This window comes from Nylanderia fulva, unplaced genomic scaffold, assembly GCF_048542155.1.
Source record: "Nylanderia fulva isolate GAGA-0341 unplaced genomic scaffold, ASM4854215v1 Scaffold8, whole genome shotgun sequence".
In the NCBI taxonomy this organism is placed as follows: domain Eukaryota; kingdom Metazoa; phylum Arthropoda; class Insecta; order Hymenoptera; family Formicidae; genus Nylanderia; species Nylanderia fulva.
Window position 1 is genome coordinate 4726495 of NW_028190916.1, and position 27519 is coordinate 4754013.

At 36.2% G+C, this 27519-nt stretch overlaps 2 protein-coding genes across 4 annotated transcripts in view; both read right to left on the reverse strand.

The window, feature by feature from the left end:
* Nucleotides 1-19476, reverse strand: part of 5-HT7 (5-hydroxytryptamine receptor 7) — a 119633-nt gene extending 100157 nt beyond the window's left edge. The window contains 1 exon segment of the mRNA XM_085489275.1: nt 18704-19476. The gene's annotated coding sequence lies outside the window, so the exon portion shown is untranslated.
* Nucleotides 19477-22534: 3058 nt separating this feature from the next.
* On the reverse strand, nt 22535-24361 carry LOC146720022 (dynein light chain roadblock-type 2-like). Of its 3 annotated transcripts, none has more exons than XM_085489221.1 (4): nt 24186-24361; nt 23551-23706; nt 23089-23423; nt 22535-23015 (listed from the first exon to the last, which is right to left on the reverse strand). In XM_085489221.1, the coding sequence occupies exons 3-4, from the start codon at nt 23144-23146 to the stop codon at nt 22804-22806; spliced, it is 270 nt and encodes an 89-aa protein (XP_085345347.1). In that variant the 5' UTR covers nt 23147-23423; nt 23551-23706; nt 24186-24361; the 3' UTR covers nt 22535-22803. The 3 variants fall into 3 exon arrangements, with proteins under 3 accessions (XP_085345347.1, XP_085345345.1, XP_085345346.1); XM_085489219.1 differs by lacking the exon at nt 24186-24361 and adding an exon at nt 23928-24034; XM_085489220.1 differs by lacking the exon at nt 24186-24361 and having other exon boundaries at nt 23551-24034.
* Nucleotides 24362-27519: the final 3158 nt, after the last annotated feature.

Consider the following 27519-nt stretch of genomic DNA (forward strand, 5'->3'; position numbering starts at 1 on the left):
GAAGGATTTATCAATCCGAAAGCGATAACGAGGTAAATCTTGGAACGAGATCTCGAATCTCTGGAAAGTTCTCTATCTCTTCTCTCTTTCTCTTTTGCGCTCTGTCTTTCTCTGGGCGAAACTTCTCGGTTTTACAATTAAATATCTCGATTCGCATGATAAACCGGGCGGCAAGATATTATTTTATTTCATTGTCACGAGACCTTCTGATAGAGTTTTTAAATGTAGTTTGAAAATTTAATTTGTATAATAAACTTTTAGGGAATTGAGAGCCGTTTCGCTTTTTCTGCAGACTGTAAGAAACTTTTTATATATATTTTTACAGATTTGCATATTAACGAGATTTTATCATTCGTGATTTGGTATATTTGAGATAAAACGAGTCGTAAAAACACAAGAAAATTAAAATGCGTAATTGCGTAAAAGCTGATTTTTAATTCAGAATATATATTTTGTTTGATATCGTTTTAAAATAAAATTTATAATCGTATTTTAATCCAATTTTTTACGCAATTTTATTACCACATATCCTACGAACGAATTATTTCAGTAACACGTGTTTACTATGACGTTGTTCAGTAATCAAAGTGTCCATTAGTTTCGTTAACTTAATTTATCAAAGACTCTCATTAAAATAATTATAGCACTACGAGAGTTTGATGTTGCGCATCATGACAAGATTATCTCTTTTCAAGCGTTCGCTATAAAGGAAAATATTTAAAATTTATAAGACCGAACTCTTTTCAACAAGAATGAAAATTCATTAAATTAATTTCTTCAAAGGAACAACATTTTTCTTCCGCGTTTTTAGCGTATTTTAGGAATAAACACGATTACAATGCAATTTTTAATAGAGCACTCTTATCTAAAATAAATATACAAATATGTCAATTATTGACACATAAATTTGTCACGCACAATTTCTCTCGTGAACTACGAATAAATGGCAGCGGCTTTAACGCGTACATAATTTTTGACATTAATTAAAAGAAAAGTGTCGAGGGAACCTTCTAATCAGGTGAAAATTTATCCTTATCGGATCGTCGCGAAATCGTCATATGTTATATATTTTTCTACTTCATACCCGGTAATGGTGCGCAAGGGAAATTCAAATATTATCGAGCGCTTTCGTCGCTTCATACATAAAATATTAGTAGACGTTGATGTACATCGTTGCCACTGTAATACATCAAAGTCGGACGAGTCTCTCTCTATCGGTTTAAGAGAATTAACTTCGCTCTACACTCGTCATTTCGACAAATAGATTAAGCGTCGAGTCGACATTCATGCTCGTATATATATATATATATATATATAATACGCCGCTCTCTCTTCTCTCCGTTCGACAGCCTCCCTTCCTTGATCCCTAAATATAAGAGAATACTCGCGTAAATAATACCTTCTTGAATACCCTTCGATAGAACAATTACATCCCGAATAATGGAGCGCGTAGTCGTCATTGTCGTTCACCGCAGGATTAATCGCGCAAACGTGCGAATTCGCGTCGACTTGACGAAGTCAAGGGAAGAGAGAGAGAATTTCGCGTCTCTCTCTACCTCTCTCTCTTTCTCTCTCCGAATTCCCAGCTAAGTGTATTCATGACACCTTCGCATCCTGTTTGCCGATGCTGAGACGTTTTCGCGGAACGAAATTTCTCTTGCCATACGCCAGACTTCCTACGTGAGGATCTCCGCGTCCGAAGGAAGTTTAAAAGTGCAACTTTGGATTCGGAGTGTGATGCGATCCTCTCGAGACGCGCGAATCCCTTCCACCAGTGAATTTTCAAAACGTCACTTTGACGGGAGAGAGAGAGAGAGAGGGGATCAGAAATTTAGAGTAAACTTTCGTTTTGCCGTGCGGACAATTTCAATGCAAAACGTTGGATATTAGGTATATTTCTCTTAAACCGAATCAGTGAAATAATCGCCCATTAAAGCGACGAGTGTTTCATTGATTTTCAGTGAAAAGACTCGCGCTTTGCTCCCCCATCTTGTGTTTCACACGGATTTTGTGAGAGTAGATTTCATCGAAAAATCTTCGTCATTATCGAATTAATTTTTCTCAGTGACATATTTCACTGTTTGCTTATACTTATAAATAAAATTATTGTTTATCAATGATAATAACACTGATTTCATTTAAAATGCAATTGTGTCAATAATCGTATCGAAATTTATATCAAAATTTAAGAAACGGATTTTTATCTAATTTTCGCGATAAACAACTAATATGATGTGTTTTTCGATTGTTTGTCTTTATTTTATTATATTTTTTTTTTTTAACTGATGACATGCCGATGTATGGAAAAGATAATGCAATAATGTGCTGATCCCGTCACATAAATGTTACCCGCAAGCGGAAATTTATCACATTTACGTCAAGATTTGATAAACTGGTATACAATTCGAATTATGTGCTCGAAATTCTCTGTCCGAGATATTGCGCAATAGTATGTCAAGTCTCTGGAGACGGCTCCAGCAAATGCGCGACAATCTTCTGTCAGCCTGTTTTCTATAGTCGCTGACGAAGCTTGAAATCTTTATTGCGTTCTCGATTATAGTTTTCGAGCGACGTGAGAAAATTGCGATCATAAACTGCTGAAAAATCTCAATCAAAGATACGCGACACCCATTTTTCGTTACGTCAAAATTTTCGATTTGAATCTGCATAACAGATTTACGATTGAGTTTTTTTTTTTCTACGTAAAGAGAAATTTTCGTTTTTTCTCCTCGCAAGAAAAATTGTTCATTTACGTGTATAATTGGAAAAGGATCGCATCAGCATCTAAAAATCTGACGTTGAAATAAAGATCCGAAATACAGGAGAACGCGTGTGTTTATACATGTATACGCGGTCGTTCTTATTAATTACGTTAATTGAACCCGCAATCGCACTAAAGGTCGGATGGTAATAAAAGGACGAACGCTTTTGCGCCGGCGCTCAAGGAAAAAGGAACGGATGTTAATTAAGCACGAGAGAGGATCTTTTTTCCCTCGGGGGAATTTTCAATCCCGGATCAGAGATATCGAAATCGTTCGCGATCGAATGTCATTCGGACATTTCGGCATGGTTGCATTATAAAGAACGCGACCGTCGTTTCATCAGGAGGGTGAAGCTCAGATTCCTTTTGCATTATCGATTCTAATAATGAATCGCAAGTTCGGTCAGAGTCATCTTTTCCCAGAACGTCCGCAGAATTTTTTTCAAAAGAATCATAATTAATTTTTTTGTTTTCTAATTTTTGTTCTTTCTTAATTTTTGTAAAATTTAATTTTTTAAATTTTGTTTTATTTTCATTTTTTTATATTAAATATGCAATGCTTAATTTTTTACTGATTTCAAGGGGGCTCTTTCCCTCTCTCGATTTTCTCTCTCTCTCTTTTTAAGAGATGTGATAATCAAACTGAGCAAATAGAGAGTAAAACGCGATACGTCGACGAGATGATGCTTTATTTTCTTTTTATGGCGATATATAACATCCGCGCATATCTTCCCTTTCTCTCTTGCTTTCTCATTTTCTTTACTTTCACGTGATATCACGTATCGGCACGGACCGACCGCACGACGCGTTCGCGATCGATAGCGGAATTTTCTAAGATAAACTTTAAGCCCTTTCAGAGGCATGGCACGGCGATTTAATAACTTTCAGCCCGATAAGTCTGCGACGCCGAACCGCCATCGCGCGCCCGTCTAATGATTTTTCTCCGTATATAGCTCGGCTTTTCCGTCTTTCACGAATCATTGCCGCGAATTCCGTTGCGCGGAGATATCGAGAGCTGGCTTTTTAATATTTTCCCCTTTCAGACATCGAGCCTCTGTTACTCTCTTTTTTTCCACCTTTTTATTTTCGCGCGATATATATATATATATATATATATATATATATATATATATATATATATATATATATATACTCACTAATACCCGGGCACTTTATCCGTCGCCGTTAACTGTTGCGTTACAACCCTCTTTTTATGATCGTCCGCAGATATCCCGCCACACAGTTTAACGCGCTTGCTCGCGTTGCAGGTTAGCGGTTAATTAAAAGTATGCTTTCTCTGTGGTCCGAAAAGTCTCTCCCGCTGATAATTCACTCCGCAGTATTTGCAAGGCTGACAAAAAAAAAGATACGGGAAGCAATTACCGCGATAGCGGTTATTGGCTCTCCTTTACTAAGGGAGGCATAAAACCGAGATGCTGGCGGTCACATGTACATATATTCTCGATTCTTGTTGTATTTATTTCTGTGTGCACGCGCGCAGCATGTTTTTTTAATTATTTTAAAATTTTTTTAACTAGTAAAATTACATATATAAATCGAATCAATTTTAATTGATTCTGGTGACGGAAAAATTTGTACAACCTTTTAAGCGAAAGAAGCGAAAGCAACACATGTTTAGCAAATTTTTGAGATATATGTAACAAAAATTCTTGTTGTATTTATTTCTGTGTGCACGCGCGCAGCATGTTTTTTTAATTATTTTAACATTTTTTTAACTAGTAAAATTACATATATAAATCGAATCAATTTTAATTGATTCTGGTGACGGAAAAATTTGTACAACCTTTTAAGCGAAAGAAGCGAAAGCAACACATGTTTATCAAATCTTTAAAAGAGAAATATATATATTTATATATATATATATATATATATATATATATATAAATCAATAATATATGCGTAATGAAATGGTACCCGATTTCCGAATATATCGGACAATATCGAAATAATGTACTTTTCGATACGATTCCGTAATGTAGTTTCGATATATATTAACCGTAATCGCGCTAATCAATATTGCGGATTAATCGTTTATACCAGCGCTTGCTCATTTTATCCGCGGATATTGGTGGATACCGCGATCGGTTGCATTGGACCGAATATTACGAATGCGAAATTTCGCTCGCGCGTTTTCAACTCTTCCCCGCGTCCTCCCTCTTTCGAGTAAATTTTCAATAACGCTTGCGGAGCTCGTGAGAATATAATCGCGTAGAATTTTGCGCTTAATAGCAAAAGGGATGCACGGAGTTACAATTACTAAAAATACTAAATGTTCGCCGCGCGATTACGTGTGTACTGTTTAATTTAATCAATTACATTTAAACCATTCACAATGAGAACGTTGGAAAATGAAGGAGAGATATATTAATATATATATATATATAACGTTTCCCCTCTCTTTCCCTTCCAAAGCAACATTAATTGTTCAACACTAATTGTCATTTGCCTATCTGTCTAAATACATGTGGCACGTACGTTGTAATTGATTATTAATTATAATGTATCTACATTTTATTAATTGTATGATAATTAATCAATTATCAGTTTTAAACATCTATATATATTGATTGTACACCTACATTTGCTGCAGCCGAGATGATTAATCGCATCTGCATATTCGATGAGCTTGCGAGAGTTTTAAGTAGGAATAAAATTGTCCGCGTTTCATATATTATCATATATATGTATATATACACACATTTAACGATAATGTAATATAATACAGCGCAAAATATTTAAAGAATGCGGTAATTCGAAAGATACATCAAAGTACCGCTCTACATTCTCGCGATTTCCTACTCGAATTACAGGAGCGCTTCGATAATCCGTACACGACGACATTTCAATCGTCACTGTAATCGGGCTATTCACATCGCCCGATCACAATTTAACCGCTAATGCTCGTTTGTCAGTCAACGACGAGATATTCCGCAGATCGTCGGCGAGTGCGCATCGTCCATCGGCCACTTCCGATGACAAAAGTGATTTGTATCGCGTTTGAATAAATATCGTATTTGAATGTGTAACGCAACACGTATTGCGTCGTATGTACCGTTTCGAATTGATTTAACGTAATTAACGCTACATTTTAATTAGCACGACAACCAGATGCTCTCAAGCGTGTTGTTTACTACGCGAATCAAATTACCATGTTTTTTTCTTTTTATTTATTTATTTATAACGACGCGTTATGCGATCTCTTTTTCAGGCAAGGTTTTCTACCCTTACAGATATAAAGAAAAATGTAGGTTCTAAATAATTGTTAGGTTCTATTTATTAGAATTGTTAAAGTTAAATTCGGTTTTTACTTCAAATCAACTTCAATAGAAATGTAAAAAGAGAGAAAAAATGTATGCAAGAAAAGTAAATGTCTATTGAAAAATGAATTAATACGTGTTTTAAAAATGGACGAGGTGAAAAATATAATGATATGTATCGTGCGATCATACACATTCATAGAATCGCGGAATCCTCCGCAAATTTCCGTTATAAGAGATGGTTTGCGTCGGTTTCAGCCGTCAGAAGGAATATAAATTGCAAGTGTAAATAATACAATGACAGCTCTACGTTATTAAATCAAGATAACAGATGATTGTTGTGGTAAAAATGACTTGAATTATAGCGAAAGAGATAGGCAACTCACCGAGAAAAACATACTTTTGTCGAAAAAGAATAAAATGAAAAAATTAATTAAATGAAAATTAAATAAAACAATTCTTTATTTTTAGAGAAAAGTTGCATGGTATAAATATAAATAATTCGATGATAAAGCGGAGCAGCGGCATAAGTTTACCAAAAGTTGGAAGAATCGGATACGTGATACGAGAGTATTCTTTGTTGTAAAAACTTGGCTATGAATGCTGTCAACTTGTCGTTGTACGACATGTTGTTCTGAACGTCGAGTGAGAGACAAGTGTAGCGCCGCGGGCAGCTGCACTTGTAGTCAAAAACGTAATATAACGAGACTTTGAGCGATCGTAAGTTTGCGTAAGAAGTAGCGAAGCTCTTCCGCATAAGACGTGGAACAACTGAACGGACGTAAGATACGCGAAGGATATAAACGCGACTCGCAAGTCTAACTTTCATTTTGCCTTCTAACCTGTTAGCTAAAACCGACTCCAGGCGCAACTTACCCTCTCAAGTTTAAAGTTATTAAATCCAAGACATATATATATATATCTTTCTCTCTCTTAGTAATTAATTTTCGCTTTAGATTTCTTTAAAAAATTAAAAAAAAAAAAAAAAACGTAACTCGATTTATCGTCAAAGTATTATTAGAATCTCGATGTTTTTCTTCGAAATAAATCTTCACTTAAAAGTGTTCTCCTTCTTAAGGAAGTAGCTCTCTAAAAGGAGAGTTCTCGAACGAATAAATCTTTACTTCGATTTCGCGAAGAGCCGTGGAAAAACATTCCGCGACTGGATAAAAATATCGCGCGAAAATTACGGTAAGAGGAGGGATGTTTGGCGAGACGCGTCGACACGTAAAATTCGCCGACAAACGCGATCGCGAAAGCCCGACACGCACGCACGATACAATTCAACGAGATCGATCTGATCTTTATACTCATATGAGGGTAGCACTTGTGTTTAACTCGCGCACGAATAACAGCCAGCTCCCATATAAAGTTCTCGGGGTGGATTTACAACGACCTTCTCTCCGCCAGGGCGATCCAGAAATCTCTCTCTCTCTCTCTCTCTCTCTCTCTCTCTATATATATATATATATATATATATATATATATATATATATATATGTCTTTGCCCTATATCCCGCGAAATTGAATGATCCACGCGCCTCGATCGATATTAAGAGCCACGTGTCGTCCATGAAAATATATATATATATATTTCATGGACGACACGTGGCTCCCTCTCTCTCTCTCTCTCTCTCTCTCTCTCTCTCTCTATATATATATATATATATATATATATATATATAGAGAGAGAGAGAGAGAGAGAGAGAGAGAGAGCGCCACGTGTCGTCCATGAAAAAAAAAATATATATATAGGCTCTTAATATCGATCAAGGCGCGTGGATCATTCAATTTCGCGGGATATAGGGCGAAGACAAATCGAATCACAGGGAGGAGGAAGAGGAGATTCGGCCGCATAATATCGTTGAAAGCTTCGTCTTTTCGCGTTTACGCGAAACGACGACGCATCGTCACGAATCGATCTTCTTTTTCTCTTGAATTCTGTTCGCGTGACACAATTGTGGCGAGACAAGTGAGATCATCATTACGCCATGAAATGCGCAATTATGTCACATAAATATGATATTGTGATTTGTAATACATCGCCGTAACATTTTTCAGCTTCTCCCTCCTTCACTCTTATACTTTCTCTTCGATTATTTTCGAGTTATTATTTATATATTTGATTTATTTGAGTATTCTACCTATCGAAATGAGTAAAGTAGTTCATATAGACATATATATCTAAAAACAGGGTTGGGTAAGTTAATGATTTTTTTCAACTATGTTAAGTTAAAGTTAGTTGCTTATGAAATTAATTTAGTTAAGTTAAAAGTTGCACGAGCAATAAATTAACTCGATTAAAGTTAAGTTAAGATTAAATTAACTGAAGTTAAATCGAAAGTTAATTTTTAAAAACATTATTTATATTAAATTAGAATTTTGTTTGTTAATTCTTTTAAAATTTATAATAACAAATAACAAAGAAATTTTGATTTTTATATATAGAAATTTTTTTTTGGGTAATTACAAATGATGATAAATGAACATAGAAATTAATAATATTTTAATTTAAAAATAATACGTTTATAACTTATAAAAAACAATAATGGTATTCAAAGATAAAAATAATTTAATTTAGAAAAAAAGTTAATAAGTTTAAGGTCAAAACTAACTAGTTCAAGTTAGAAATTAATACATTTTAAATTAATTAAATTAAGTTAAAAGTTATAAAGTTTTTAACTTTTAACTAATTAACTAGTTATTACCCAACCCTGTCTAAAAATTAGTTTTTAATTAGTTTTTTGAAGCATTTGACAACAGGTACTGTTTATAATAGAGCATTTTTAAAAAACGATTTGCTCATTTTGCTTCAGAATGAATTATTTTGATATGAATAATTTTCTATTGTTTTGTATTGTTGGAAATAAAATAAATCGCTTTGTAATAATTATCTGAACTTTCAATCCAGTCACAACTGTAAACAATTTATTTTTGGACAAATGCATGTATATACGAATTTTTCTGCTCATTTCGATAAGTAGAACAGTCCTGAAGCGACCCACATTTTTGTTATATTCTATATATATATATATATATATATATATATATATATCTCACACAATGCTTGGAGAGATTATATAACGATATTCGGGATTTCCAATACCGAATGTGCAGAGATGTGCGCGTCGCTACTCTATTAAGCTTTAAACACTGCTAATTCCACTTTCATCGGAATTAATCGGCTTTCTCGCCGCTTGTAAAATATAATTGTTTCCACAGGCGAGAGAGTGGGAGAGTGAGAACGCGCGCGTGTATTTAGATTACATATCTGCGTATCTTTCCACGCCTCGTCCAGGTGAGTCGCGACGACGGCGTCACTGATAGGCAGAATGTATATCGCGAATGTGATCCGGGGATTACTTAATCCGGGGATTAGGGTTATACGGGACGTGCGGCGACATTAATTAATGCGCTCCGACTCCGAACGGGGTGCAATATGCGCTTCCCTCCGAATGCATCGATCTGTGCAGCCCCTAACGAAGCCCTTAAGGATCGTCGTGTCGTGCTCGAATCGCGTGACTCCGAAAATCAATTATGTCATTCGTTATCCGGTTATCGGGACGAGCATAGATCGATGGTCAGGTGTCGTTTCGTTTGGTGGAAATCTTTGTAATACGACTTTAAGCTGAATTTCGGAACTAAAAATAGCTTTCTAGGCATTAAAAAGAGATAAAATAAGAGCCGAGATTTACAAAGAGACTATTTATTAATTTAAAAACTCAGTGCCTCTTCGATTTTTAATAAATTGAATGAAAAAAAAAAATAAAAGTAAATGAAATAAAAATATAATGAAGTATTATGCAAAAATGTCCTTACAGAATCCCACGTCATTTATTTTATAGATTAAATTGCAGATGATTTGAACTTATTTTGTTGACTCGTGCGTTTGACGCATAAAGAATTATTATTACGAATTGAATATACACTTTTGTAACTTGAAATCGTGATAAAGAAGAGTCTTCATATTTTCTTCCGCAGCGTCCACAATTCGTTTGTTCGTTTCACATTTAATTAACTTTCCGGAAGTTGAAGCGGCCCATCTTAAAGGTCGACCGTCATCTAATCGAATTAATTACACGGTTCAGAGAAGACGGCTTATGTCGCCTGAAAATACAGGAAAGAAAAGATCTGTAGCGACATTTCTCGATTAAGACCAGTAAGGAAAATAGCTACTTCTCTTTACTCACCATCGAAGCCGTACTGTAAAATTATTAAGTCGCCAAGAGTCGATTAAAATAAATTCGCGCAAAATTGCACGGAAAAAGAAACTCGATTAATCGGTCCATTTTCCGATCGTTGAGAACTAAATCCGAAGGGACGATAAATGTTAAAACAGCAGTTCCTAAAACCGGTATATCGCGCGCTACATCGAAAACCCTGCAAATCGATTCTCGGGCACAAACAGATTAAAGCTCCTGTACAACCTTCTTCCGACAAAATTGCCATCGTTCGCGCGCGAGCGGGCGTTGAATGGTTGGATTAACCGGCCATTGCTCTTTCATAAACCGATCGACGGAAATGACCCCCGCGAATTGCCTCCGCATTACGCGTATAATGGAGCGCGGCGTGAAAGGAATTTACTTCGCGAAAAAAAGCTCGCTTCGAGATATCGAATCGGCCGCGCGCGAGATTCCATCCATCCCCGTCCGTTGGACAAAAGTAACTTCCTGTGTTGCTGCGTTATCTTCTTCTTCTTTTTTTTTCTCGCGCGCGATTGGATTGTTAAACTCAGTAAATTGCAGTAATTTCTCTTCCCTCTTGTCCCTTCTCCCTTCTGCGAGAAAGATTAAACGGTAAGAGAGTCATCCCCGTCGCGTGAAAATACATCGCGGTCACCCGGGTCTAATATTTACTCGGAAAATACCGGATATGTATCTACGCCCAAAATCCATTGTGTGTGTATTTAAATCAACGAGTCGAAAAATTATCGGAGTATCGAGAACAATTTTTTCCCATTGTCGAGTATATATTTTGTGCGAGCTCTTCAAAGCTTTTGCAATTCTAACGAAGAGTTCTCGATGGATCTGTCGCGTCGTTTGATTCAGTGAATTATTTAATCGTTTAAGATAATAACGCGATAAAAAGAGTCAGTTTTGATTGAAATTATAATATTAACTTGATGAAATCGGAGCAGGAAACCTCGTTATATTTGACGTATGTGGAATTGACATTTAGGAAATACTGTTACAAGCAAATATCGAACGGGCAGACATGTATGACTCGCAGGTATATATATAAAAAAGAATTGACCGATTGAATAACCCATAAAAACGAACACGGGTTTTCACTCGAAAGAGATCGCTCGGCTGCCATCGACTGTCGAACTTGCAGCTGTTTGAATGCGGAACGATCATGCAAATCAGATCGCGCGTTTCCGTGCGAGAGAATATCGGTTTTGAAAACTTTGATCGATGCCCGCCAAAGAAATTTGATTAATACATTCAAAAATATTCGCCGACCTCACGACTCTGACTCTGCAACGTTGGAATATTTATGGAATTTGTTCCCAGTTATTAAATATCGCAGAGAAATCGGCAATAACGTGGAAGAAACGCATCGTGCGAAAAGAGTTTCTCTCCCGAGATAGATGTAACGTATATACTTAACATTAATGTTCCATCAAAAGTAATCCTTTCGCTGATTTTTATATCCCTTTTCCCTCGGTAAAAAGAGAGGTCGTGTATAAAATTAATTTTATTAAAAAATTTACTTGATGCTTTATAGAGTTCGTCCTGATGGCGCGGTTAACACGGCTCTTTTCCTCTCGAGGACACGAGAGATCGAGAGCGAAATCATCGAAGGAAGGGGACGAGAATTAATACGTTTGTTCATAAAGTACCGTCAATTTTAAAGGTCACGTTTCGCGTTTAAAGGATGTGCATTTGCTCTTAAAATGACAGACCGAATATGCAAAATGGGAGAAATGAGAGTGAAGCTTAACTCTTCAATTCCCATGGCTCGAATAACTTTTTTTATTTTTTAGAAAGTTTTTACATTAAACCGAGGAATAATTTTTGGATTTTTGCAAGTTCTATGCTCAAAGGAAAAACGGGGTATCATCTACAAATGTCATATAAAAAAAAAAAGTGTCACCTGTGGGTAACAATGGGAATTGAAGGATTAAAAGGAAATAAGGAAATTGAGAAATAATTTAATCTACGATAAACGATGTATTGTATATGATGCTCTCATGTTTTAATTTCAATCGCATTTTCGTTAGAACTCGCGCTTCTATTTTCAACTCGGAATTACGCGTGAATAAATAAGTTCGTTTGCGGATGAAATCATCACTACCGTCGCGCCCTGCATTTCCCTTATATATATCCTTGTAAAAAAGCGGCGCGCATATTTCCCTCGTGTGCGTTCCATAATATATTCATGCGCAACCCTCGAATTCCATACACCTCGTCTCTGCGTCGATGAAAAATTGCAGCTCGATATGGCGTCACGTTCGGGGCCACTGGCTGTGTGGTTAGCCGAGGAGAAAATTTTTTATTTCCTCGGAAAAAAGCGCCATCCCGTCCCTTTTGCTCCTCAGGGTCAGCGTCGACATTTAATTTACGTAACACGCGACGAGGAATCTGCGCGCATCCAAGTGCGCGAAACGCGCGTTACTATGTTATGTTATGTCACGCCGAGCAAAAAGATAACAATGCGTTGCATTGTGTACCGTTATGCAAATACTGCAATATTTCCAGCTGACAGTGAGGGAATTGGAAAGGCGGGAGAAAGGGAGATAAAAAGGAAAGAGGTTTCGTTCGCGCGACGATATTCATCCGCCGATAAAATTGCAAATCGCCCGGATTGTTTAACCGCTTTATCTCCCGCGTTAGTAGCTTCGGCGAAATGAAGCAAAGAACGGCGGCGGCTCTTTCGTGAAATCGATTTTGACATAGCACGGCGGAGCATACCGATACATTAATATTCGATGGAAATCGCGAGAGAGAAAGAGCGGTTAGTCGTGGTATGCCTCGAGTAAAATGGATGACAGAGTGAATAAGTCACGTGCCACAAGAGTGAATTTCGTATTAATGCATTTTGGATCGGCGAAGGCCTGCCTAAACGGCAGATTTTGAAAGAATGCCTTTGAGGCGGTTCGCGCTTCTCTCGTTCAAAAGGATTCTCTCCGTCTGCGATATTAAATCGCGCATTCGTATCATGCTTGCGAGAAATACGTGCCAAAGTTAACATGAAGAGGATTTCGTACGGAAATGTAATTCCTTCCTATTATCTCGTAATAAAATAATTAATGTAACTCGACGGATATACACGTGCGGACTTACATGTGTATAAAAATTAATGATTAATTAATTATGTATGTTTTTATTAATTATGTTACATTATATATAATTAATAAAAACTCCAGTATTGGTACATATGATATCGAATCTCTCGACGAAAAAATCTAGCTGTATTTACACTTTCATGATAATTATTGTACGTATCCGATGATAATAACAATAATAATAATAATAATAATAATAATATGATTGCATTTCCCGACTTGTTCGTGAAATGAATTTCGCAAATGACTACGAATGTTTCGCTATTAATAAACTTTCAACATCGAAACTCTCTCTTTCAATTCAAGACGCTTTGTGAATGGAAATACAATTGTTCCATCGTCTATATGTACGATTAAAATAGAATATCCTCGTAAAAGAGTATCGGTGTATTAATATAACACACAAAATACATATCTCGGTATATTAATACGGCATTCACCTCGCATTTGGCGTGTCGAAAGGGCAACGTACCAAACCGTAAAAATTTCACGGTTTCACGTATAAAAATTGGATCTTTGCTTATTTTTTCCTCTTTTTTTTTCGAGTAGGCTTGGAGAAAGAGAGTTTCTTCCGGAAATTTCGCGTGCTTTCAAAGAGACAAAGTTTTCCGCGATCTTCCTCTTCGGGGACAGCTAGAGGCAGCCGACGAAACTCGAGTATTAATATTCAATTTGCGGGCTGTACTGATGGAATGACGGATAGGATGTATACCTTACGGTCCTCGGAGAACTGTACAGTCATGGCAAGGAGTTGGCGACGTGACCGTCCTAATTTCGTTAGGTTTCAATTCATTCTTGAGCAGTGAACTGCTCCGTCGTCTCAAGACGCGCAATCAGTCGAAGATGATCAAGAGCAGACTTCTCGAGGACTCTCTCTCTAGCGATAAACTCGCGTCGACGATATTGTTTTATCAATTTATCAATTTTTTTTCCCCCGAGCACGCGTTTATAGTCGTTCGTGTCGATGAAAAGTTTTGACGACTGCAATGACAATTCGCGCCTGCCTACGCTATTTTAATCGTCGACTTGTCAATAACATCGTTCATCGATACGATGACCTACGCTATTTTAAACACGCGTTATACGCGAGGCTGCGATTTTCAATCGGAGGGAATGCAAAATTAAGCACTCGGCGAATTCGAAATTAAGTCGTTCGCAAAAAGCGTTCCTTTATTTACTCTACAGACGTATATTACCAGAGAGATATATCTATATCTTTCTCTCTTTTTCTCTCTGCAAAGCCGTGTAAATCCGTTATTTGTATGAGATATCACCGTATATCCGTTCATAAAGCTTCCGTAGCTTGTACTACTCGTTCATAATACACCGTACATCTTGCAATTTGCGCGGGACCATATAGAGCTCTTCGTTTTCTCGGAAACGTTACATTTTCCGCGTTATCTCTATACGCGCAATATATATACATATATATATTTATTATACATGTACACATTGATAGACGGCGAGGGTGTGCATGTTTCGCGCACGGGTAGCAACATTGAAATACGTTTAGTAATTTACGGCATGCGCGCCGAGAGCTCCCGTGAACAATGGAGGAGAGATCTTACGCACACGAACGTATCCGTTGACCGTGAGAGAGCGACGCCGCGAGGCAGGTAGACAGGCAGAAATGCATAAAACGCGGCTGGTAGCCGAGAGAGAGAGCCAGAATTAGGGCGGATGGTGGGATGCGGCGTCGTGTCTAACGGGAGTTATCACCGTCTACCGGAAAGAGCAAGCGTCGGAACGCAGACGAGCAAAAATGCATACGGATGTTGAAGGAAATATGCAACCCGCGTCTCTAACGCGAACCGGACTTTGCATCTATTATTCGAGCCGTGGACCGAGCTTATCGTATAGAGAATAGCGTTTTTTTTTTTTTTTATAGCGCTTATATGTGTACGAAACGGAGATTTTTTTAAATTCAGCAAAATTCTCTCGGCTCTTTTTGTTTCATTTCCGCGTGTAGCAACGTCAAGCGCGAAAACTCTTATTTTTTTCTCCTTTTGTATCGCAGTCGTGGGGAGATCTACGACTCTTTCCTATCTGTCCTGTTTCTCTTTTTTACCCTATCGACTCTTGTATAGGTATGTATACCTACTGGTCATCGCGTCCCCGGACGCAAAAGTGTAACGGAAAGTTGGCCGATGTAGTGTGAACGTATTTATCCGATAGCGGGAATTTTTATTTTTCGTCAGAAAGTTTCTTTCTCTCTGTCTTTCGCGGATTTTTTGGAGCTTTATATTGCGACACGCGTGAAAACCAGGAGACGATATTGCATTCGCCTCGCGGAGTCTCGAGGATTTATTAAAGGTTCATTCGTGTGTCAAAGCGCGGTTTCTTTCACAAGTTTCTCCTGAAGGGTTTTAGCGGAAGTTCGATCGCGTCGTGTGCCTTTAACGAAACAACTGGAAGCTCGATTCGCGATTTTACCGTGAAAAAGCTTCATCCTTCATTGTTCATAAAATCCCGCTAATCTCATTGTATAAGGAAGAGGTTTCACTCTTCCTCCCTTTCTCGTAATCGCTATTTCATCCGCTGGATTTTCTTCCAGGGACGAGTGAATAATTCACGTGGCCGCCTCCAAGTATCCGAGATAGGAAATCACTCGCCCGCAGTGCAATTTTTTTCTTAAATAAACGCGTCTGTTTAAAGCACACACATATATACGAGATATATAATTTAGTAATTAAAATTTCTGCATAACCAGAGTTTCTAGCGGTCAGGGAAATCTGGAAAACTGGATATTGTCAGGGTATTTTATAAATCTGGAATTATTAGGGAAAAAATCAGGAAATTTTACCATTTATCTGAATTTTTTACGTTATTCTACATTTGTCTCAATAATTTGAAACTTTTTATTAAATAAATACAAAACTTTTCCTTAACTCCCAGCACGCTAATTTTCTGTGTTAAAAATCGATTCATCTACAGCGTGTTCGTTAATTTATATTTTCATCTTCGTGTTATTTTATTTTAATGTGTTAATAGAGATAAAACTAAAAAAATTGATATAATATTAATAACAAAGATTATTTAAATAGTTTATAGTGACACGTTTGTTCCGATTATCGTACATAATGCAGATTGTATAATTGATTTAAATTTTTGTTCCGAACCTTTTCATTGTTGATAAAAATATTTCAATAATTTCATGGTTTAACATTTAATTGATTTGTATATCATACAGATATATGCAAATTATATATTTTGAAAAAATAATACTAAAAAGTCAGGGAAAAAAATAATTTCTGGTCTTGGAAAATCTGAAAAAGTCAGGGAATTTTTTTCATTGAGTTTGCTGGACATCCTGAACTCACGTGATTGCTTCCAAGTATCCGAGATCGGAAATCACTCGCCCGGAGTGCAATCTTTACTTAAATAATCGCGTCTGTTTAAAGCACACACACACACTGTATATATACGAGATATATTGTATTGATTAATTAAAATTTCTGCATAATGAATCGTCTCGCGAGAATTAAGTTCCTAAGACGATGTTAAAGATTATTCGCTCGCAGATTGAAATATATACGATCGCATTACGCCGGAATAATTTCGTTCCGTAACTACTCGACACAACTCGAGGTCGAAATAAAACAGCCAAGGAAGTGGAGCGCCTGTACATTAGGAAGGGAAAAAAAAAGGTCGCGGTTGCATTAATACCTCGCGAATATACGAGTTGATAGGGAGGGACGCGTGTATATACTGCTCAACGTATAAGGATAATTAATAGTGGCACATGATATTACCATGATATTTCCATTTGTTTCGAAGCTTTCGTGCTGCGACAAGATTGTCGCCGGGCACGGAAAAACGACTAATTTCTATTCTTTACTTGAAATAAATCATTCTCCCGAATGCGCATACACATGTACACACACAACATGTGCAAGTGCAGCATTTGATAAATGTAATAATGCGCGATAATGCAGTTCTTTCGAAGCACCTCTTTGGATATTTTTCTTAACTCTCGGCATCGTATATATGTGTATGTAGATGTTATTTTCCTTTGTTTCGCGTGTTTTTAATAATTTATAGACGATATCACAAACTAATTGACTTAACGACTTGATAAATGAAAAAAGAATCGTGTTCTTGATTCTGTATTTATAAATATATTTTATGTATATGTATGTATGTACATACATATATTTGTGCTCAATAATTTATACAGTTAATGAGATTGCGAAGCTGCATCCTCTCAGGATTTAGAGAAAGAGATTGCAAGAACAACATCTCGCACTCATGAATGTTGCTCGCACAAATGTAATTGTATTCTGCATTATTTACATGGAAATTAGGGAGCTATATGCGAATATAGAATGAAAAGAGATAAAAAATATATAGAAGAAATCGGGAGATGTAATACAAGTGAACAGAAAATATCTCGTACCTCAATTAGGAATCAAAAGTGTGTAAAATATATGGAAAATTTATAATCATACATTTACGCTTTTTGTCAAGTTCGAATATACATTTTTTTTCTTTGCGAAAATTTATCCCATCTCATTTAAGTTTAACGTACAACTTCCTGTAACTTGTAACTATTTTTATGCAAACTATTGTTGTAACTACACTCCGTCTTTACCTTCTTTCCTATACTTTTATTAGTTGCTCGGAAAAGACGCTCATCTAAAGTTAAAATAGAACGTTGTTATTGTGCCATTATTTTTTACCCTAGCACACTCGTGACATGCATATACATACATACATACCTTTATACATGTAATACTCTAATATAATTTATTAAGTATTTTAGGTACGCAATTTCTATCGACTCCGTGACTTGACTTTGCTTTGGAGTAGCTTTTAAAAAGGCTTTAATCAATTATTTCCGCGTTCTTCAATGAGCATTACAATAAGCCGTCTCTCTGTGACCTCGGACTGTTCCCTGTGACTCGCTCTCCGACATAAATATTACAATGCGATATGATTATGCGCGCATCCCCGACCAGACTCAAGTAGAATCTTTGCTAGGAGAACGTATACATCTTCCGTCCTCCTATCGTGTCTATACATTCGAGTTTGTCATCGACGATGTTTTTTCTCGATGTATATATGGTCCACAAGGTTATCTACAAGAATTCCATGTCCGGTCGGCCAATTTCGCTACTCATCGTATATCAATTTTTAATCCAACGACTCGTTGCTCACTTAACGAGAGAAAAAGTCGACAAAATTAATCAGTCATTATATCGGCGCACGTTCGAAAGAGGTCGATACGAGACAATTTCCTCCTCGCCGCTCGTTGCATTCGGGAGCTTTTATTCTCCATCCTTTTCTCTCGGCGTGCGAGTTTCCCATTAGAGAGGCGCAGAAAATGAGAAAGAAAAACAGAGAGAGATAGAGAAAGAGAGAGAATCACCCACCTACCGGCTTAAGCCGTCGCATGCGAATATCCCGACAGGCCGGAATCCGTCGTCCCGTCGCCGTCGATATCGATCGACGATCCTCCTCGTACCAGCTCGCTCGCGGGACCGTCGTCGACGGAAGTGGAAGTGACGTCAGCAGGAACGGCAGCCTCCTCCGAGGAAGTTGTTGTTCGATCACGCATCACCAGACAGTTTCACAGCACTAGAGTGCGGAGAGATTCGAGCCCGTCGATCTCTTTTTCCCCCTTTCAGAGGCTTCGTTTATCCGTCCTCTCTTATCTAGCCGCTAGTTAACGAGTTAACGGATTAACAACTTCCTGGCGCTTGAAGAACCGACTGACGCGATCTCGCGCGCTCCGCCTCGAATATCGATCTTGGATCCTGGATCTTATCGCGGCTCGTCTCCTTCGTCGCCGCTCATTCACCCTCTTCTCACTTTTCTTCTTCTTTTCGCGCGGGCCGAGACAAAAATTTTTCGCGGCAGATTTCCTCTCTCCGATTCCTTCCTCGTTCGGAGGACGCGCGTCCTGTTGCTTCGAATTTTCGTCGGCGGGAGAGGTTTCGCCGAGAAGGGGTAGTCGGGTAAACAGCGAGAGAGAGAGAGAAAGAGGACGAAAGCGCGCGCGCGAGACAGAAAGAGAGAGAGAGAGAGTGGAAAAAGGGGAAGGAGAGGGAGAGAAAAAGAAAGAGAAACGCGGGGCACTCGTGGACTCGGAGCGACTCGTGGAGCGTCGCGACGCAACGCAACCAGGCCAGCTGAACGTTCGTCGTGCGACTAGACTGGGTTCTTGCCGTTGACCTGGACCCGCCTTGCGCGGCGCAGGCGCCGCGCCGCCAAATTACACTGCCCTATCCGGAAAACCGGCGGACGTGTGACGCAACGTACATTGTAACGCCCTTACATAGAGAAATCGCGCTTACGCACGCTCTACGCCTACGCTTCCGTGCGTGGAACGCGTTTCCGGTGTCCGGTGACTCTCTCTCTCTCTCTCTCTTTCTCTTCTGGCTCCATAATCCGCGAATTTTCCGCCGGATGTGGGCAGAAGCACCGATGATTGTCGACCGGATCTAAAGAGAGAGAGAGAGAGGAGAGACTTCTATCCCTGAAAGGATATTCCGATCTCTGAAATATCGCTTGGAAATATCTACAATCTAAATGCCCTGCCTGCACACACATATGAGAATGCATTTTTATCCCTGAATCTTGCCATAAAGCGCGGATCTTTTCGTTATTGACAGGAAATGGTGCAAGAGCCGGGCGAGATGATATTTGGAAAACGTCAATTTTTCCTGGTTAACAAAAGAGCTTTTTTACGGTGGAAAAGAGAAAATTATATCGAATGCTATATTATCATCTCTCTGATAACCTGTAACCTTCTCAAATATATGATTCTTCTGGTTGTATGTATTATTCGACGATTGTAATTGTGAGTAATAAGAGTAACATCCGGGAAATATTTCCAAAATATTTTTACAATATTCGAAAATATGTCGCGCATATCGCAGAGAGGTAACTCGCGTCTTTAAAAATAATCTCTAAAAACTCACCTTTAAAAAAAGGTAAAAAAAGGCGACCAGTTAAGGGCACGCCATTAACAAAAATTATCCATTGCAAACCCATGTACAATAGAATTGTATGAAAAATTATCGATTATAAACCCATGTACAATCGTAACAAAAGTAATGAAATAAAAAAAAAATTGCGCCAAGTGAAAGTAGAAACTTGTACCAGTGGAAAATTAAAGTTGCAGACATATATAGAGTCGTATAATGAATCAATAAAAATTTAAATTTGCAAATGTAGAATTGTACCATAAAAAAACTTATCTTTTAAAAAAAAAGATAAACAAGATGCCAAGTCCATGCGCCATGTGAAAAAGTGTTAAACAAAAAAGTATTTTTAAGTAAAAAAATCTATCAATTGACAAAAATTTATGTTCTAAAATTAATATCTCTACAAAAAGTAATGTCCAATTATTGCGCGAATAAATAAACATTTTTATAAAAAATTAAAATTTAAAAACTTATGCAAATTTAAAATTAATATAAAATAAAAAGAAATAAAAAAATTTTAGTTAAAAAAACTGGGCGCGCTGCTAAATAATATTCTAATGATATTAAAATTAAATTGTTACTTTTAAACTCATTGCAGTCGGACTTGCAGTCATCCACCACATATGCAGCCTACAATTAAAGAACGCATTTATTCCATATTATTTGCTTCCGTTATTGGCATAGTGCACATTTTTATATATCTCAATGCTGTAGATAGCAAAACATTTTGAAAACATCTATCTTTCTATGTTATCTGCTTTTTTGAAAATATTGCAGCAAATTTATTATGGCAATATGCTTGTTCTCCTGCAGTTAAAGAGGCTTAGTACTTTAATATAATCTTTATTATTTGTATTATTTCCTTTTTCTTGGGAATTACAGCAATGCTTTTGTACTATATTGTCTTGCATCCCTCAAAAAGACAACATACTTCAAACGCACCAGTTCAAGCAATGTAACTTTGATATTTATTTACTTTAAAAAATGAGAGATAAACTATACAATATGCAATTAACCTTATCTTATGACTTTTATAAATCTTATGATAAAATCTAACTCTCTCTTAATCTTTATTATGAAAAGAATCTCGGTATTATATGAAATAATTTCATTGTAATTAATAGTTTAACTTTCAAAAATTTTACAAAATAAAATAACTCATACATTGTATTTCTACCATATATATAAAAAAAAAGATAGGTAAATATAAATAAATAAATATAAGAGTTTAACTAGGCTCTGTAATATATAAATATAAATTTAACATATATAAGATAGGCAATAAGAGCCAAATCGCGGATGACAGTGCGTTATTCTAAACGAAACTAAATTTTTTCGTTAGAATTAAATACCTGTGCACAAGGCACCAAATTTTTACTTGGACACGGCCAAGATATAAAATTGGAATAATCTCTACAAGAGATTTTTAATTCCATGTATCCCCTATTCCCCCTAAAGAAATAAAGTGCGAGAGAAAAATATAGATCCGAAAGTCGCAGAATCGGGAATCGAACCCGAGACCTTTCGCTTGCCGGGCGAAAGGTTGGAAGAGCAGTCGCCCGGGCGAAAGGTTGGAAGAGCAGTCGCCCGGCAAGCGAAAGGTCTCGGGTTCGATTCCCGATTCTGCGACTTTCGGATCTATATTTTTCTCTCGCACTTTATTTCTTTAGGGGGAATAGGGGATACATGGAATTAAAAATCTCTTGTAGAGATTATTCCAATTTTATATCTTGGCCGTGTCCAAGTAAAAATTTGGTGCCTTGTGCACAGGTATTTAATTCTAACGAAAAAATTTAGTTTCGTTTAGAATAACGCACTGTCATCCGCGATTTGGCTCTTATTGCCTATCTTATATATGTTAAATTTATATTTAAATAAATATATATTTATGATATACAATAAATAAATATATATTTATATTTATATATATATATATATATATATATATAAAATGTTGGATTTTTATTATATATATATAATTTTAAAAAATCTTTTTTATATGCTATTGAATTTTAATACATACAATTTTGATTATATGTATTGTAATTGATTATATTTATAAGTATTTTTATATTATCTTAAAAAGACTGCATAGAATTATTTGTGCGACACTCTTATATGTATGTATAATTAATAGGGACCAACTACACATTTTTTTTTCCACTGAATAAAAACAATCTCAATATTAAAATTAAATTATAAAAAAGATACTGTGATATTTTATTGATGAGAAATGTACAATTATAATTGTATTAAATACAAAAATAAACATGCCATGAATTACTATATATACATATTTTCATAATTATCAAACTTAAAAATATAATATTGTTACCAAAGAAGAAAGCACTATTTAAAAACTCTAAAAGTTCATAATTTGTTAAATTAGTAATTAAATACTGCATTTTGTATAATTTTTAAGCTTTATTCTTTTATTTTTCTTTATTTAATTGAATAGATATTAACATCCAATGTAGCATACAGATTAAATTAACAACCAAAAAAATAAATCTTAACTTTGAAATATATTTTTGTTTCTTTTAAATATCAATCAACTGGATTTTGTACTACTATTAATATGAATTCTTTATCTGGTGCCATCATAATTTTATGTTTTTTGCTACGTATGCGCAAGAAAGTTAAATCATTTGTTGGATTCAAGTCACGTACGACAGAACGAGCTTTATCTGACAATTGACTTATCAAACCTGCGTATTGAACTGTTGTCGTATTATCTAATGTTGACTTTATAGGAATACCTAAAACAAATATAATTTTATAAATTTTTGTTTACAACTACAAGTAAATCATGTCAATGATCTCATGTAATACCTTCTGCATTCACCACTATTGTTCCAACTACCCTTTTATGGCACTGAATTTGTTTCATAGTTTCTTCAACCTCTTATAAATTATTTCATCGAAATTTATTAATAAAATTTTTATTTTAAATATTCCAATAACGGAAGCAAATCATATGGAATAAATGCGTTCTTTAATTGTAGGCTGCATATGTGGTGGATGACTGTAAGTCCGACAAAATTCCAATATTCCATGGGAATCTATCAAAATCTATATTGTCATACTTAGCCAATGTATTACACAATATATTATGGTATATACAGGCCAGATGCTTGCAATGACACTGAGCAATAAGATCCTTGCCACTACAATCACAATGATAAAAATGATTAAATAAATTTAAAATAAATTTAAAAAAATATATTATTTTGATACAAAGTGTGTGATGAATAATATTTAATTTTGTATATTAATTATTGGATATATATGTACCTGCAATAAGAAAATGCCAGAAAAATTGTAAAATAGTTCCTATAGCACTGATATTAGATTTATCTTGTTAAGCTAATCGAATGCTGCGATGATAACTAGCCAATGCCCAACCCATGCTCACAAGTGAGCTGATAATGCTACCTGCTTGATGTACAACTGAAAAAAATATAGAAGCTAATTAAGAAAATTATTAAAAATATATGCATACTCATACATAGGCATTTATATAATTGAAATATTATTGAAATAATAGCAAAATATCTGATTTTGTATCACAGACTGTAAACTTGCACATAAATTATTATGACAATAAATTTGCAAATAATAACATTAAAATTGAATGTAAAAATTGAAATTGAAAATTGAAAATATCTAACCCCGCACGCTGTCAATATAGCGGAGGGCAACTATCGCCGTCTGTTGTAAAACGTGCGAGATGGACATTTCCAATACATGCATCTATTCATGTGTTGTGTACGTGTAATATATGTGTGCACATGTGTTGTATACGTGTGAATACGTGTAGCACGATACTACTATGTTTGCGTGGTCGATGATGATAATAATGATGACGGGGACGTTTCTTAAAAGAAATTTTTCATATTTCGACTTTGCAATTATATATCTCTGCTTACAAATCACGTAGAGCAAAAATAAAGACACTTTTATTATATAATTCAAACTCAATCTATCGATTAAGTCTAGTATAAACTCGATTGCTTCAGCCGTTATTGAGAATTCGAAATATTATAAAGACTCAAATGTCCGACTCGCGTTAAGATACACGGTGTCTCGGCTACGCCCTTAACTGGTCGCGAGACACTACCGTGTCTCTTGATATTTATAAAACATTATGCGAGAGAAAGAAAAAAAAGAGAGTGGAAAGAGAACGATTGAGAAAGAAAATGCATATAAAATCAATAATGTTTCGAGAAAGGTTTATTACTTACCGGGAAATATTTTTCGCGCAATAATCGTTTCCTCAGGTCATCACGCGACTGCTCTCTTTTTTTTCTTTCGTTCCTTTTTTTCCCCCTGAAATTTTAATCGCGATTGACTGAAACGCCGCGTACATTCACGTAACTCCTCTTGCGAGTTTAACGCGACAGTGGCAATTGATTCGGAGGTAATTCAAACCCTCGATCGGCGCCTCCTTTTACAGACGTTTTAAACAGCGACTGTAATTTTAACGCGAAAGTAATTCGAGGCGACCTCCGGTATCGCGTTACATAAAGAACGGAAGTGAGCGGGAAGTTTTTGGAAAAATCTTTCGAAATAGTTTTCAGGTTGCTCTTCCTCGCGACGCTTCCTCGCGCGATAATGCGAGATAAAGTACCCCGAGGGTATTTGACTCGGTAAACGATGACGGATTACTCCACCGAGAGAGTCTTTCGATTATCCGAGCGAAAGAGCGAGTGGCGGGATGCTGCTGAAAATCCGGGCGAATCCGTTAAAGATCGCCCTTTAAGCCCCCACGCTTTAAAGAGAGGCTCGTCTATCTCTCTCGCTCTTTGATTCACGAGACAAGAATAAAGAATAATTCATCAATCGAACTCTTTTGCATGGAGAGAGAGAGAGAGAGAGAGAGAGAGAGAGAGAGAGAGAGAGAACCACGAGGAAATGAGAGCTGTCTCTTTTACGTCTTTTCTCTCGCATAAAGCCTTCATTGTTGCTAAAAACAACCCATCTGTCGCGAGATCCTCGCGTGCAAAACAGTCCCTGTCATCCTTCAAGTGGGTGGCAGAAAATCGAGAATCTCAATTACGCCCAGCCTATTCGTCATTCATCGATGGGAGAACATTATGCGAGAGAGCCAAGTTGGCTTCAACTTATATAATTATTATATACGCGCGTGCGCGCGTATTACACACTCCATCATGTGTTAAACGTAACTTCGACGTAGAAAATACTCGTAATACCGTGTATTGTGCGAGAAGAGCACATATATATAGAGGATGAATAGCGCGGTCAGGGATACAGAGTCTTCGCTCTTTAATATCGACTATTCATAAAGCGTGATTATAGATTATTTAAATCCCTTTCTCGTGAGCATTTTATGAGCGCGGAGGTACATGTGCATCTGTACAATTTTTCGGGGACGGACATTATCTCGGTATTCGAAATTCGCAGCAACAAGTGTTGGGAGAATCGAGAGGTGGCTCGCACCATGCCGAATTATCCGCGCCATTTTCGCGCAATCTCTCACCTCTGAATACTCATTGTGTCGCGCTTTCGTTATCATTGCGGAGCAGAAATCCACCCTTGTGCGATATATATATATATATATATATATATATATATATTACATTCAAGAGTGAAGTGACTCTTGACTCGTGAGTTTTGATTGACGATCTAGAGTTCGTATCCATTAGCATACGAATGATACTTACGCAATGAGAAACATCTCCCGAGTCGAGTTCGCGCTACGATATGCAAAAGTATAGTATATAATCAGTGTTGGGTAAGATACATTTAAAATGTATCTCGATACAGATACAGATACATAAATTAAAATGTGTATAGATACAGATACTCAGGCACTTTAAAAGTATCTCAGATACATATCATCATCATTCAGTGGCATCATAGTTTGGAGTGGGTCTTAGCCTGCAACACCAAGTTTCTCCAGTCTCTGTTCTTCACCATCCTTCTCCAGTCAACAACCGACATTCTTCTCAGGTTCTCTCCCATCTCTTCTCGTCATCGTATGTCCTTTTTGGTGCTCTATCCTCCTCCATGCGCTCGACGTTTCCCATCCACCTTCAGATACGTTTAAATTATATTTTATTATAATAATAGTAATATACACAAATTGTACGGAATAATTCTTTTATCTTTATTAATATTTTTATTTATATTACGACTTTATTCGTTAGTCTTAACACGCGAAAAATGTCTCAGATATCGTTACTCAAACTATTTCGCCATGGTAAAATTTGACCAATGCTTAATAATCGCTCAATCGATATTGATGACGATATGTTGATAACTTGCAGTCTTGATCTTTCAATGCAGTCTTGATCATCAAAAAAATATGTGAAAATATATCTACAAATGTATCTGAAAAAAGCAATTCAGATACCATGTTTTGTATGCAGATACAGATATAGATACTTCAATTCGAATATATCTCAGATGCAAACTCACAAAATGTATCTATATACTATCCAACACTGTATACAATGTAATGATACGATTGAAGCGAAGGTAAAAGAAATAATTTAAATGTTTGTAAATAACGTGAAGAAATAATTTATATTTATATTAAATATAAATCACAAATAAGAAAGGCCCAAAGAGCCATACGCGGATGTTGCTGCGTACATTTCCAACGAAAATTAAGTTTTTGTTGGAAATAAACCATACATAAGGCACGTATCATTCTCGGTATACTACCAAGACTTAAAACTTGAAATAATCTCATACTTGAGATTTCATTTCAAAAACCCTCTAACTCCCCTACGGAAATAAATAAATAAATGCGAGAGAAAAATAAGATCCGAAAGTGGAAGAGCAGTCGCCCGGCAAGCGAAAGGTCTCGAGTTCGTTTCTTGATTTAGCGACTTTCTTGGTAATTTACCGAGATTGATACGTGCCTTATGCATGATTTATTTCCAACGAAAACTTAATTTTCGCAGCAATATTTGTGTATAGTTTTTTAGGTCTTTCTTATTTATAATTTATATTTAATATATTACAGAGCCATGATTTAATCTTGGTTGTTTATATTTATATATTAATTAATTTAATTATATTTATACTTTAATTAAAATTCTATTTTTAAAATACTCTGTTGATTTTACTCTCCAATTAAAAATAAATATCTTGTTAGAGAGTTTAAATAATCGATTGCAGTATAATGTTTTCCTTCATTATATGAATTTAACAATTTTAATTATTGCGTTTTAAGCAAACATTTACTTTGTATTTTTATTGACGATTCTTACAATAATTAAATTTTCGAGCAAC

Excerpts from the sequence above, each read along its gene's own strand:
- LOC146720022 (XM_085489221.1), bottom strand. The coding sequence starts at position 23,146 with ATGAAACAAATTCAGTGCCATAAAAGGGTAGTTGGAACAATAGTGGTG. Across the intron at positions 23,016-23,088 it reads AATAGTGGTGAATGCAGAAG|GTATTCCTATAAAGTCAACA; the intron begins GTATTACATGAG and ends TATTTGTTTTAG.